Source organism: Schistocerca piceifrons, chromosome 9 (assembly GCF_021461385.2).
Source record: "Schistocerca piceifrons isolate TAMUIC-IGC-003096 chromosome 9, iqSchPice1.1, whole genome shotgun sequence".
In the NCBI taxonomy this organism is placed as follows: Eukaryota; Metazoa; Arthropoda; class Insecta; order Orthoptera; family Acrididae; genus Schistocerca; species Schistocerca piceifrons.
The window spans coordinates 54607003-54622242 of record NC_060146.1 but is presented as its reverse complement, the minus strand read 5'-3'; the positions used below and the strand labels follow the sequence as shown (position 1 = coordinate 54622242).

The window sequence follows — 15240 nt, the reverse complement described above, 5'->3', positions numbered from 1 at the left end:
AAGAGGCCTCAGTTTATGAATGGTTTTCACTTTGAAATTCACATATCACTATCAGTCAAAATGTAGCACATTCTGGAAGTGAACTTTCCTTTTTACACACTCTGGAAACTTAGTTTTGGAAACACTGTTTAGTTTACCTGAAACAGTCAAAAGCTTCCACAAAAACCATGAATTCATACAATATGAGAATTCATTATAACTCAAACAATGGAAAATCCAGAATGGAATGTAACAATACCAGAGAAGATAAGTTGCTATTCACCATATAGCGGAGATGCTGAGTCGCAGATAGGCACAACAAAAAGACACACAATTAAAGCTTTTCGCCATTAAGGCCTTTGTCAGTTGTAGACAGACACAGACACACACACACACACACACACACACACACACACACACACACACACACACACACACACACACGCAAGCAACTTGCACACACACGTCTGCAGTCTCAGAGAGCTGAGACCAAACTGCGAACAGCAGCACCAGTGCATGATGGGAGTGGTGACTGGGTGGGGGTAAGGAGGAGGCTGGGGCGGGGAGGAGGAAGGATAGTATGGTGGGAGTGGCGGACTGTCAAGTGTTACAGTTTAGACGGAGGTCAGGAGAGAAGGTGCGGAGGGGGGAGGGGGTAAGTAGCGGAAAGGAGAGAAAAGAAAGAGATTAAAAAACTGGGTGTGGCGGTGAAATGATGGCTGTGTAATGCTGGAATGGGAACAGGGAGAGGGCTGGATGGGTGGGGACAGTGACTACCGAAGGTTGAGACCAGGAGGGTTACGGGAATGTAGGATGTATTGCAAGGAAAGTTCCCTTACCTCTCGTAGTGCCCTGAAATGAGAAATGTCCTGCCCACTATCCTTCCCACCCCTCCTACCGTGGTATTCTGCCACTCCCATCATGCACTGGTGCTGCTGTTCGCAGTGTGGTCTCAGCTCTCTGAGACTGCAGACATGTGTGCAAGTTGCATGTGTGTGTGTGTGTGTGTGTGTGTGTGTGTGTGTGTGTGTGTGTGTACTGCTGACAAAGGCCTTAATGGCCGAAACCTTTAATTGTGTGAATCTTTTTGTTGTGTCTATCGCGGCTCAGCATCTCCAATCCATTATAACTGTTTCATTCTATGATTCCATTCATTGGTTACAAATGGAGAAGACATTAACTAATTTCATACAAGATGGGTGAATCAGATTTTGATCAGATGAAGGAACGAGTGGCTTCTGCAGTGGATATATGACATTTGGCATCAATATTACATATACAGTAGAGCATTGTAAACTTAGTACTTTGGGGTTATGAAACTAATCATCATACATTAATACTTACTTTTTTACTATCATAAGCACTTTTCATCTTGTACTAAGAACTGAAACCCATAACAACTGTTCAAAGTGATAAGTGTCAATCCGTAATTTTGAAATCACACTGGTGATACAAGATGAGAGTGATGTGTGGATTTTCATCACTCAAGACACAGCTACTGTGGCAGTTGAATAATTCAAACTGTACTGTACAGGATAATACAGGGGCTCTATGAAAAGTAGGTTTTGACACTGTCTGGTGTGCAGATTCCTGCTGCCTGTTAATTCTGTGCTGTAATCCATTTTCTTTGTGTGAAAAACATAAAAGATGCAGACATTCGTAGTGAAATTTGTGCAACATACAGGTGAACACAATGAGTGATAGTGCTGAAAGAAAAGGTGCAGTTTGTTTCAGGAATGTCGGATGAATGTCCATTATGAAAAATGGAATGGAATGGAAGATCATCTGTCATTACAAATGAACTTGTTGCGAACTTTAAGGACAGAATCAGAGAAAATTTTTTGTTCACAATTACAAAATTATCTATCACTTTCCCTCTGAAATCATGGACAGTGTTGCACAAACTTGCGACTGATAAGATTGGTTAATACAAGTTTTGTGGAAGATAGGTCCCATAGCTTCCAACCGATCTCCTCAAAACAAAGAGTTTGGCAACTGTAGTAATGTTTCTGATGTGGTATGATTCAGGAGATGAATTCCTCAATTAAACTGTGACATGGTATGATACGTGAGTAGCATACGTCAACGTGGAGACAAAAAAACCAATCAATGGAGTGGGGTCACATTAGCTGGCCAGGGAAGGCATTAAAGTGGTGTCAAACATTTTCTGCACAACTAAAGACAAATTCTTTTTTGGTACAGAAAGGGATCCTTGCAGTTTTCATGGAAAGAAGCACTACAGTGAACTCTGAAATTCACTTTGAAACCAAAAAAGAACTTGGTAGAGCCATCAAGAAAAAAAGCGTGAGAAGCTGCATTCTTGCATTGCTTCTGCGCACAGTAACGCTACTCAACATGCTACCTTATGCACACAAATCTTGGTTAACAGATTCAACTGGGAATGGTTTGATCATCCTCCAAACAGCTCTGATTTACCATGCAATAATTCATACTCGATCCTAACAAAGAAAAAAATGGCTATTCTCCCATCGGTTTCAAGATCACTACAAGTTAAAGGAGTATGTAATAGAAAGCTTTTGTCAAAGGTGACAAAATTCTACAACTAGGGCATTGAAAAATTCATTCCTCGATTTGACAACTGCCTTAATGAAGAAGGTAGTTATGTAGAAAAATAGCTGACAGTTGTCAATTCAAGTTGTAGAGAATTAAAAAACATCTTAATGTACTGCTTTCTTTTTATAACTTACTTTCTGAACAGCAGTCACGGACTAACAGAAATGAAATCTTAATTGAAATTCAATTTGGTCCATTGTCTCAATATGATTTTTATGAAGGGGCTTTAATTGTGACTCCACCCATACTCTCCACAATGTATTCTTCATGCATTACATATAACCATCAATCACGACTTCATACTGTCTGAACTATTCATTTCAGACCTTGGGTCTTTATCGGAAATATTTAGTAAGCATCCTAAAGTGTGTGTATAATTTTAACACAAATAATGTTGCCAGGAAGAACCACATACTCAATGTACAGAGTTCACGAGAAAACTTTATCTGTAAAGACAGCAGTGGATGAAAATCTAAGTAAGAGAGTGTTAAGAAATTTATTAACCCCAGTAAAAAAATCTTTTGCCACAAAGCTGACAGTTGAATTTACTGTGCCACACAGTAATGTGACAGCAACTGTATCAACCAAACATTTACGGTAGAGTTGACAAGTAAGTGGTTATGTCTAGTTTTCCTGCTGATAAAGTAGTGGAATGAACATCAAAAACTCTTGCAATTAGTGAAAGAACAGTGCTGATTAAGGGAGTGTTATAGCAAAAGTGGAAAGAGACAGGCCTGAGACGTACAGATTCTGAGCTATCTGGATCAGATAACATATTTTTAGTGACCCCTTAAAAGAAGAGAAAGCAGCCACACTCAGTCACATACTTCCAGATTTATGCAATTCGCAGGCATATTTATGATTATTACAGCAGGAAAGAATATTTTACTGTAGCAAAGTTACTAGTGTCATTATAACAAATTGAACTTTCCAGATATGGGGAAATGTCATAGACAATGCACTGAAAAGTATAGGTTTCCATTGCAAAGCACCAACAAGATGCAAATTCCCATCAGAAAAGGTGCATACTGTTACGGCTTAAAGCGTATCCTTGCAAAAACTTGTGGACAAAGACGTTCATTTGACAATATGGCTAGGTAAAACATGTTAAACCAGGTAAGCTGCCAGCAAATGCTGGACAGATGACAGTCCAAGCACTACAGGTCATCAGCTGATGGGAAGAGGAGCTAGACTAATTATGGTCTATGGAGGCTTTTCAAATGGTTTTGTTCCTGATGCACTTTTAGCTTTGTGGTCCAAAAAGCAGGGGATTACCATAAAGACATGGACCACACAATTTGTTGAGTGGTTCAGGAGCCTTTTAAAACAGTGTCCTGTCTCTACTGTAATGGATAATGCTCCATATCATTCACTGATACTGAACAAAGCCCCAACCACAAATGATCGCAAAGAAGTTATTGTACAGTAATTAGAAACGCAAAATATTACTGCAGATATGTGTACAACAAAACATCTTTTATATTCACTTGTTAAAGAAAATAATCCTCTGATGCCTACGTATGTAGGAGACAAAATTGCCAAGGAGCAGCATCATAATGTAATAAGGCTGGCACCACATCACTGCCATTTCAACTACAGAGTGCTTTGATGTAAATACATACATAAGGAACAATAACATGTCCTTTACAATAACAGCAGTGGAAAGGCTGTTGTGTGAAGCTCCTGTGACCGTGGATGCAGCCTCATGGAGGAAAAAGGTTGAGAACATTGGAAAACTTGAGCAGCACAGACAATCATCAGTGACCATGAACAGCTAATGACTTGGCTTGGTGATGACAATGGTGAAGAGGGTTTTAACACTGATTCAGACAACAGTGATGATGGGGAGCTGGATCGAATTGCACCATAAATTCCTGAGTGACAATCTACGAATATTGGTTATTTACTGAATCACTGTCATTATAAAATGTAGGGCAAGAAATTACAATCTCTGTATTACTTATTTTGTAAACTATGTATGATATTGTTTTAAAGATATCAATCACCACCACATGCTTATTTTGTACTTCTTTGCTCCATTACTACATAACTACCTTCAAGTGTGTGCTTTGTTATGCTAATATCTACATTATTTTGTGTTTGTTTATTTGCTGTTAATGTGATAGCAATTCAAAAACAAATTGTTATATACACTGTTGCTCAACAGCTTACAGTTACAAGATGGAACTAAACCATACTGGCTGCTATGTGTATCGAGGCTACTGTTGCAACATCACTGTTTCAATCCAGTATAGCCAGCCTAACTTGGCATAACGCGAACTGTGCAATGTTTCGATAGTGCAGGTATGGAAGTGTTTTGAGTGGCTCAACAATATGTTACGTAGATGACCCATTCTCATACAGTCCACCTATAAGCTGTGTGTGCAAACTATCACTGTTTTACAATTGATAAAATGTGATACCTTACACTATGTTTTTTTTTTTACAGCCTCATACATTTACAATCAATGAATGTGTAATCTCTCTTTTAGCACTGGCAGAAAGTAAACACAGAATTATTTAATTAAAAACTGCATGAAAAATGTTGGGTCACACAGGCAGTAATAATTGGTAATACTTACAACATTTTCTTCTTTAATGTAGATCTGTTCAATTTCTGGTAGCTGGTAAGGGTCAGTTGATATCTGCAGGTAAGAAAAAACAATTAGTCCACATAGATTCACACAGCTGGAAAAAACTAAATTTGTGAGTTAAAAATTTATGTACTTAAAATTATCTTATTTTGTCAGTTGAAACTGTCCTCATCATCATTTAATGTATTATCCTACCACAAGGATTGATACTCACATGATTACTTTTTTATAAATGCCAATATCTTATCTCAATGCCTGATACTTCAAAGCATGTATCGGACTTCAAAGCATTTATCAGCTCTATCTTGGGTATGTATGCCTTATTTTAACACTAAAAGGACTGTGGCTGTCATTTTGACAGATGGTCTCCTTCAGTACACTTATTGCTTGTAAATAGTTTATTCTACAATTGCTTTTTGTATGACTTAATAAATATTTGTGAAGTACACATCTGAAAAGAATTAAAGCATTTACAACCTTTCTGAAAAGTGGATTAATGTACCACCATCCACAATTCTGACAGGTAGGGGCATGTGAACAACAGCTTTCAGAGTTTTCTGCAAATATAGTTGTTTGCCTTCCTGATTAGTTTACAGTATTCTGCAAACCTTTTATCAATGAGGAAGGAAGCTTTATGCACAAGTGGAACAGCTGGTGTTGACCACATTTCAGTTGCTTCATAATAGCATTTCGAAGATTTAGTTCATCAGATGCAACATCAAAAACATTATGTCAATGTCAGATGATGAATCTGATGATCCTTGTCACATTTGTGAAATCTATGAATTATGTGAAGATGACACTGTGAACACTATTGATGACGTGTACTAGATTCCTCACATCAATGGAATCAGTAGCTCTTCAGACAGCAACATTGCACCTACTGGACAGGAACAGGCCAAAGACAGGCAGATCAGTGTTGCTTTACCAATAGCAGGTAAGTTTGTATAGCCTTTACACCAGCACCACCAGCACCACCACCACCACCACCACCACCACCACCGTATTTGAACGCACATTTCAGAAAGCATTATAGGACTTTGCAAAGTTCATTTCACTGTATAATAATTGGAAGTTAATTGTCTGTGTTGTAACTCATGTGAAAACAAATTAATCCACTTAAGTGGTGAAACAGCTAATGAAGGAACAACATGGACTACGACATGACAACTACGCAAGCTTTCCTGGATGATGGCCATCGCAGAACATCTTGAAAGCACCACTGAGACCAACAGGCCATCGAAGAAGTCTGTTAGAAAAGGTGTATATTCTAGTATATGGATGTTACTGATACAGGACAGCATGTGTCATAACATGAAGTGTGCAGAAAATAGAGCATGTCAAGAAATGCGTGATGATGACTGGATCATTGGCCTTGATGCATTAGAAGCCAAAGATTCCATTGAAGCTGTTATAATCGAATACATTTTTCCAGAGCACAATGAGCAGAAATAAATTCATTGAAGTATTGCAGTTTATGTGATTTGACAAAAGGGACATACATTCCCAAAGATGAAGGACAGACTGCTTTGTACCTGCAATCCCTTTGTAGGAACCTTCTATTGCCAATTACTTGCAGTGTTTCATTCCATGTGAAAATATAACTGTGGATGAGCAACTGTTTCCATGCAAGGCTAGATGCCCTTCCATTCAGTGTATGAGCAATAAACCAGACAAATTTGGAATAAAGTTTTGGCTTGCAGCTGATACAAATTCTAGTTACCTGGTAAATGGGTTTCTTTACCTGGACAAAAGATGAGCAATGCCCCCCACAGGTGTTTCTCTTGCAGAGCATGTTCTGATACGTCTTATATGACACATTGTCTCCATAGGAAGAAATATTATACATGACAAATTTTTCACAGCCAAATGCCTTATAGAAAGTTTGAAATGTAATAGTACAAGCATTATAGGCACAGCAAAGATATCTAGAAAGGAAATTCCTCAACCAGCAGAATCTAATGCAGCACCTTTGTGCACAAGTACAATGATCAGCCAGAAAACTATAACCACTGACCTAGTATTGATATAAACCCATCCAGGCAACAGCAGTGTTATCTGGGAGGCATGACTGTTAGTCAGACACACACACAGTGCATGTTCTCTAAGTGAGAGTGTTGTCCATGTGTAGAATGGGGAACACGCATGATCAATCCAAGTTTGACTGAGGGCAGACTGTGATGGCCTGGAGGCACAACATGAGCATTTTGGAAACTGCATGATTTGTCATGTGTTCAAGGAGTGCTGTGGTGACCGTCTCCAACATGTGGTGAAACCAAGGTGAAACTACATCCAGACGTCGTGGGGTTTGATGGCCATCCCTCATTACTGATGTTGGAATCGTATGCTGTGCAGACTGGTAAAACAGGACACGTGGCAAACTGTGGTGGAACTAACATCAGACTTTAATGCTGTCCAAAGTATAAGTGCGTGTGGACACATAGTATACTAAACACTCCCAACGATAGGCCTTCACAGCTAACAGGCCATTCGTGTGGCAATATTAACGCCACAACATTGGCAACTATGACTTAAATGGGCACGTGGCCATCAGCACTGGATGTCGGAACAGTGGGGCAGCATATATAGTCTGACGAATCCCGATACGTTCTTCATACCGATGGGAGGACGCAGATCTGTCATCTTCCAGGGGAACAGCTCCTTGACATCTGTACTGCAGGACAGAGACAAGCTGATGGTGGCTACATTATGCTCAAGGGAACATTCATGTCAGCATCCGGGGGGGCCCAGTGGAGCTCATACAAAGCACCATGAAGGTCAATGAGTATCGTACACAGGTTGCAGACCACAGACATCCCTTCATGACAATCATGTTTCCTGACCGCAGTGGCATTTTTCAACAAGACAATGTTAGATCCATGAGTAAAGCCAAGCCTGAAGCACATTGTCAATAACAAAATGGGCAACCATCAATAACAAAAGAGCCAATAGTAAGCACGACGCACAAAGAGGACTTTATAAACATTGGAATTAAATTTAATAGGCAAACAGCACTTCTGGTTAGAGAAAGAGAGAGAGAGAGAGAGAGAGAGAGAGAGAGAGAGAGAGAGAGAGAGAGAGAGAGAGCGCCTTCTGGTGGGGACAGCACTATGTCACGAGATGCTAACAAAGGACTTAGGACACAGTGCGTGACATTTTAAAGAGAGGCATCTCACCCCTCCATCCAGCCTCTTAAGAGCCAGTGAAAAATGGTGCACATTTAAAGCCAATAAGGAGGCAAGTAGCCTTCGACATTAAGTGATGGTAACAGCTGGTGGGGTCAAAGGGGAAATGTGAACAAAACTTGGGAGCAGGATGCTCCAGAGGAAATTGTGACAGAGAGTGCTACAGAAAAGTTTGAATATAGACTGACATGAGGTGCTCCTGGCAGGCAGCTGGGAAAGTCATAGCTCATTGCAGGATTAGCAACAAGAGCTGATGGGCATACAGGCAGTAGCCGTGGGACTCTTGAGTTTAGAATGTTAAACATTTTTGGAGAGTTACTTCAGTTATCTCCTGGCCTTTTATCTTTCACACCAGAATTTGTAGCATCTTAGCTAGGTCAACAGTCTCCCTCTCATTACAATCAAACTGCTAAGCCTTTTGTTAGGAACTGTGTCACTCAATCCCAGGCAAAACCCATGTTTGGAATGTGGCGATAATGCACTTTGGTCACAAGGCCAGGAGTGTGATGGAATAGTTCGATGGACACAGTCATTAGTTCCAATTTATGTGCTGACTGAACCTAGAACCTAGATCTGAACCCAATCAAACACATCTGGGATGTGATAGAACATGGCGTCAGAGTTCATCACACCACATCCTGGAATTTAAAGGAAATAGGTGACGTGTGTGTGTGTGTGTGTGTGTGTGTGTGTCCATGCCACAATGTGTCACTGCTATTATCCGTGTCAAAGGCAGACATACCAGCTATAAGGTCATAATGTTCTGGCACCTCAGTATGTACATCATAATTCAGGTGACATGAGTCTAACATGCTACTGGGGAAAAAGAATAAAAATGTGCTTGTTTTGAGTTCAATGCATAACAAAGTTACTATAAAATATGGATGTCACAGATGGCCCATGCATATTTTCTTCAATACATTGGATTATGCCGCTATTAATGCATAGGCATTCTATAAGGAAGTAGCAGGCAAAAAAGTAAGCAGACATCAGTTTATACGCAAGATGGTAGATAAGTAAAACAGTACCACAAGATAGCAATGTTCACAATATTATGAACAAAGTGCGGGAAGTGTGCTTGTGGACAATTTTTGAGCAATACTGAAAACACACACAGCAGATTATTATACAGGGTGAGTCACAGGAATAGGTTCATGCTTTGAAGGATGATAGTATTAGTGATTTTGAACAAAAAGCCTTGCATGGACATGTGCCCTATTCCAAATGGTTTCCGAGATAGAACACATTAAATGTACATTGTTATTTGGTCTATCTTTTGTATTATTCAGACACTTAATATTTATTGCACACCACAGCAGTGAAGAGGAAACTGGGATGAACAATTTGATACAGGACACTTCTGGTCTATCAAGTCGGGAAACTACATCAAACTGGCCTACAAAAGTACCCACATTACAGTGCATGTACATTGCATGAGACTTTCAACATTCTCATGCTCTTGTCATGCAAACTATTATCCTAGTAAAAAAATGAATAGGGCCATTTTATAGGAAAATTAATGTAGTCTAGTTTTGTACTGCAACACATTTTCACAGGAGCATGCAGTTTCTGAGTTTTTCAAGAGAGAGGTACATAAATGATAGTAATTATGTGTTCTACCTCGGAAACCATTTGAAATAGGGCATATGTTCACATGAAGCTTTTTTGTTCAGAATTACTAATACTATCAACCCTCAAAGCATTTAACTTATCTCCTGACTCATCCTGTATACTGTGCTATTCAAAATTTTATATTACAACACATTTTCCTAAAAAAAAGTTATCCATTTCACATTTTGTTATATATTTGGATTAATTCTTAGTACAAAATGTTCATTTCACCATGTAATTTTCCAGAAAAAATGAAACTATATCCTGGTAAACTGGATAAATAGTATGAAACAAACTGGTAGACATCCAAATTTGTTTACTATTTTAAAAAGGCAAATAAAACTGCACCCATCAAAATGGTGGGTTAGTCATACTAGACAGACCACAACCGCCAGTCTTTCTAGTGCTAAACTGAGGTCATTTTCTGACAACTGCACAACGCGCCCCCCCCCCCCCCCTGCATCCCCCCCACACACACAGACACTCTGCATCATGTGCCACAATGAAAACTACAGAGCTGTTAACACATTTTAGTCTAAATTGATGTACTATATAAGAATCGGCGTATTAATCAATTTTACACAATGTTGTATGCCTGCTTTTTTACATATTGAAAATATGGGATGGAATAACAATGCCAATATGATTTAGAATGGTTTCTAACTCATGACATAAAGCAGGCATGGAGCAGAAGGCAGGCAGATTAGAGTATAGTGTTGGATAATATAATAACACACACACGTACAGAAAAGGAGGACGGAGGTGTTGAGGGGAGGGGGGGGGGGGGGGGAGATGTATCTCCAGACATAGTGGCCCAACAGTTCTGGGAATCAGAACAGCATCTCTCTCTCTCTCTCTCTCTCTCTCTCTCTCTCTCTCTCTCTCTCTCTCTCTCTCTCTCTCTCTCTCTCTGTGTGTGTGTGTGTGTGTGTGTGTGTGTGTGTGTGTGTGTGTGTGTGTGTGTTCCCAATCTTATTCAGGTGTATGCCCTGCTTCACTAAACAGCATCTGTTTATAGCCCTAACTGGTGAGAGCTGGATTAGACATTACAAGTATGAAATAACTGTGTAGTAACATTAATTTCTGCTAGATTAATCAAATATTTATGCACATGGAAACTTTTACAAATACTAAACTAACTGATATTGCACATATCTAACATATATGAGATATGCTAAGTGAAACTTTAAATCTGCAGTTATTCATAAATTGAAATGAAACTGATGAACAGATCACAGCCATGCAGTGACTGAAACCCAGATCCATTGTTTTTTAGTGCCATTCTGTCACTAACTGAGCCATTGTTTGGTTGTGTTTTACGGTGCAAAAACAACTGGGGTCATACACGTACAAATCAAAACTACAGAACACGAAAACAGAGAGGCATTAAAAAATGACTAAGTCAATCCCAATCGACATAAGAGAAGACAGCTAAAAACAGTGACGTGGAGAAAGCACTACAAAAGACACCACACAGAAACAGAGGTCCAGATCTAAAAATTAAATGGCCTTTGCCATATTGCTATAATGGATAAAAAGTAAAACACGGTCAACAGATCGTGCATCAATTGCTAAAACAGCTGATAACTTAAGACGGCAAATTCAAGTGGGAACATAAACGGTTAAAAAGTGGGCACTCCGTCAGGAAGTGGCGGACAGTTAAAACTTGGGTTCAAAGTATACAAAGTGATGTGGGAGAGCCACTTATCAAATGGTGATGGCTAAAAAGGCAGTGCCCAATACACAACCTAGTTAAAATGATCTCCTTCCGGTGGGAGGGCCAAGAGGAGGTTATCCGTGCTGCTGGGAGAGGATTAATGATCCAGAGCTTATTGCCTTGAAGGGAGGACCAATGGTGAAGAGAAAGTGACACCATCTCCTGACAGGCGGCAACACAGAGATCATTGGAGGGAATATAGGAACTAGTGGACTGAGGTACAAGGACTGCAGACTTGGCAGCAGTGTCAGTGGCCTCGTTTCCTGGCAGACCAACGTGACCAGGAATCCGCATGAACAATATAGTGGCTCAACCAAGAGTGAGCAAGTGACAGGTTTCCTGGATCCGTTGCACCAAGGGATGGGCGGTGTACAGCACACACAGACTTTGAAGGGTGCTGAGAGAGTCTGAGCTGAGGACACAATTAAAAAGTCTGTGTCGCTGGTAGTACTCTGTAGCCTGATACAGGCCGAAGACCTCGGCTGTAAACACTGAGCAGTGTGCCAGAAGCCGATATCGAAAAACATTGGTGCCAATGACAAAGGCACGCCCGACGCCACAGTCAGTGTGAGAGCCATCAGTATACACAAAGGTACTATTGCGAAGTTCCATTCAAAGGTCGTGAAACTGAAGGTGATAGAGCAAGGCTGGAGTAGTGTCCTTAGGAAGCAAATGAAGGCCAAGGTTAACAAGGACCACTTCACGAAGCCAGGAGGATCCTGCTCCATGTGGTCCACAGAAGCATTGGCTTGCTGGGGCTGTTGGTCTGTGGAGTCCAGTGCAGAAAAACAGTTGGTGGTGCGTGCTGGAGACATGGAGGCTAGCTGGGCTAAGGTATCACATGGCAACACTGTTGAAGAGGATCTTCGAGTCGGCGAAGGAGAAGACCGTTTGGCTTTGTTGGACTTCTTCGATCCTTTCTGGTTAGCAGAGGAGGACTCAGATGCTGGTTGGCTGGAAGGATGTAAGAAGTCTTCACACTAGCACTACTACTGTCCTTTCCGGCCTACCAGCTACAGCTGGTTGCATCGCCACTTGAGGTGAGAGTTTGATGGATTGTTGCACAGCTGGACAAGGGGATGGCGATGCTACCTTGACACTGGGCAATTCCACAACCTCAGAGCTGAAATTGAGGTTGCATGTCTGCGGGGCCATGTCCTTCACGGAGCAAAGGGTAGCAAGAACAGAACTGTAAGTGCCAGGTGAGAGAAAGGAGGGTTTGCGACTAGCCCATAACTTGCGAGCGCCTGGGTAAGCCACTTTTTCCTTTACCTGAATCTCCTGGGCAGCTTGCTCATCAAGATACATGGAACAAACCCAAGAGGCGGCGGCATGGCCACCATTGCAGTTGATACAGTGGGGAGGAGATGGACAATCGCCCTCGGGAGGATCCCTACCACAGGTTATGCATTTGTCTGGGTGTCAACAAGATGTTCTTCTACGGTTGAAATGATAACATTGGTATCAGTGCATCGGGTTTCGGAATGTACTGTCGGACTGTAATAATTTCAGAACCTGCTTTGATCTTGGACAGAAGGACCACCCTATCAATGGTGAGAAAAAGAGTTTGTGTGGGCACTAAGGCAGAATCTAAAATTTTCATCACCCGATGGACAGCAATGACACCCTGATCAGAGAGGTAGGATTGGATTTCGGTCTCGCTCAGACCGTCAAGCAGTCTAGTGTAAATAACACCATGGGAAGAATTAAGAGTTCTACGGGCCTCGACATGAACAGGATAGCCACGGAGAAACGAGGTGGCACGCAGTTGTTCTGCTTGAAAATCAGAAATAGTCTCCAACAGCAGAGTGCCATTCCATAAACGAGAAAAGGATTTCACACAGCCAGCAATTATATCAACACGTTTCTGAATAATAAACGAATTTACCATTGCGAAGTACTGACCGTCACCAGTACGTGAAACCATGAAGAACCGTGGTGCAGCTGGAAGGGTCTTTGAATTGTTAGCCTTATTCCATTTATGTTTTGTAAATGTTGATTCTGAAGAGGATGGCTCATTGCCAGAAAATCCCCCATAATCGCCAGCACCTCCGATGGTGCGCTCCTTCCAACTGGGGGCCCCTCTTCAAGGGGGTGCTGCCACCTTAGGTGATTGTTCACATCTCAGGTCACATCTGATAAACACCTGACAAGAGGGATGAATCAGCAATTTGGGAAGGTAGCCCCTCCTTGGGCCTGGCCTATACCAGGAGGTGCGTTTGAACCCCACCTGTTGGCACGGAACTGGGACTTACATGTTACCCAGCCACATGTTATGTATCAGACATACACTATGTGATCAAAAATATCCGGACACCTGGCTGAAAATGACTTACAAGTTCCTGGCGCCCTCCATCGGTAATGTTGGAATTCAATATGGTGTTGGCCCACCCCTAGCCTTGATGACAATTTCCACTCTCCTAGGCCCACATTCAATCAAGTGGTGGAATGTTCCTTGTTCTTGAAGAGTGTCACCCCATTCTTCATGGAGTGCGGCACTGAGTAGAGGTATCAATGTCAGTCGGTGAGGCTTGGGATGAAGTCTGCGTTCCAAAACATCTCAAAGGTGTTCTATAGGATTCAGGTGAGGACTCTGTGCAGGCCAGTTCATTACAGGGATGTTATTGTCATGTAACCACTCCGTCACAGGCCTTGCATTATGAACAGGTACTCGATTGTGTTGCAAGATGCAATCACCATCCCCGAATTGCTCTTCAACAGTGGGAAGCAAGAAGGTGCTTAAAACATCAGTGTAGGACTCTGCTGTGATAATTCTATGCAAAACAACAAGGGCTTCAAGCCCCCTCCACGAAAAACATGACCACACCATAGCACCACTATCTCCGAATTTTACTGTTGGTACTACATATGCTGGCAGATGACATTAACCGGGCATTCACCATACTCACACCCTGCCATCAGATCACTACATTGTGTACCATGATTCATCACTCCACACAATATTTTTCCACTGTTCAATCGTCCAATGTTTATAGTCCTTACACCAAGCGAGGTGTTGCTTGGCATTTACCGGTGTGATGTGTGGCTTACGAGTAGCCTCTCGACCATGAAATCCAAGTTTTCACACCTCCCACCTAACTGTCATAGTACTTACAGAGCATCCTCATGCAGTTTGGAATTCCTGGGTGATGGTGTGGATAGCTGTCTGCTTATTACACATTATGACCCTCTTCAATTGTCGGCAGTCTCTATCAGTCAACAGACGAGGTCGGCCTGTACACTTTTGTACTGTACGTTTCCACTTCATTATCACATCAGAAACAGTGGACCCAGGGATATTTAGGAGTGTGGAAATCTCGCATACAGATGTATGACACACATGACACCAAATCACCTGACCATGTTTGAAGTCCGTGAGTTCCGCGGAGTGCCACATTCTGCTCTCTCACTATGTCTAATGACTATTGAGGTCGCTGATATGGAGTACCTGGCAGTAGGTGGCAGCACAGTACACCTAACATGAGAAACATGTTTTGGGGGTGTCCGGATACTTTTGATCAGATAGTGTAAGGGCACAGGGAGGAAGAGGAAAGAGAGGAACCTCAAACACTGAAGTGGA

General features: G+C 41.5%; 1 protein-coding gene across 3 annotated transcripts in view; it reads right to left on the bottom strand.

The window, feature by feature from the left end:
- LOC124717278 (zinc finger protein 226-like) overlaps positions 1-15240 on the bottom strand; it is a 324457-nt gene that overhangs the window by 280074 nt on the left and 29143 nt on the right. For all 3 annotated transcript variants that reach the window (XR_007005729.1, XM_047244092.1, XM_047244093.1), the window contains exon 3: positions 5136-5198. Coding sequence is in view for 2 of the 3 variants with exons in the window: in XM_047244092.1 (XP_047100048.1) it covers positions 5136-5198 (63 nt within the window). In the remaining variant the exon portion in view is untranslated. The remainder of the gene's footprint in view (positions 1-5135; positions 5199-15240) is intronic.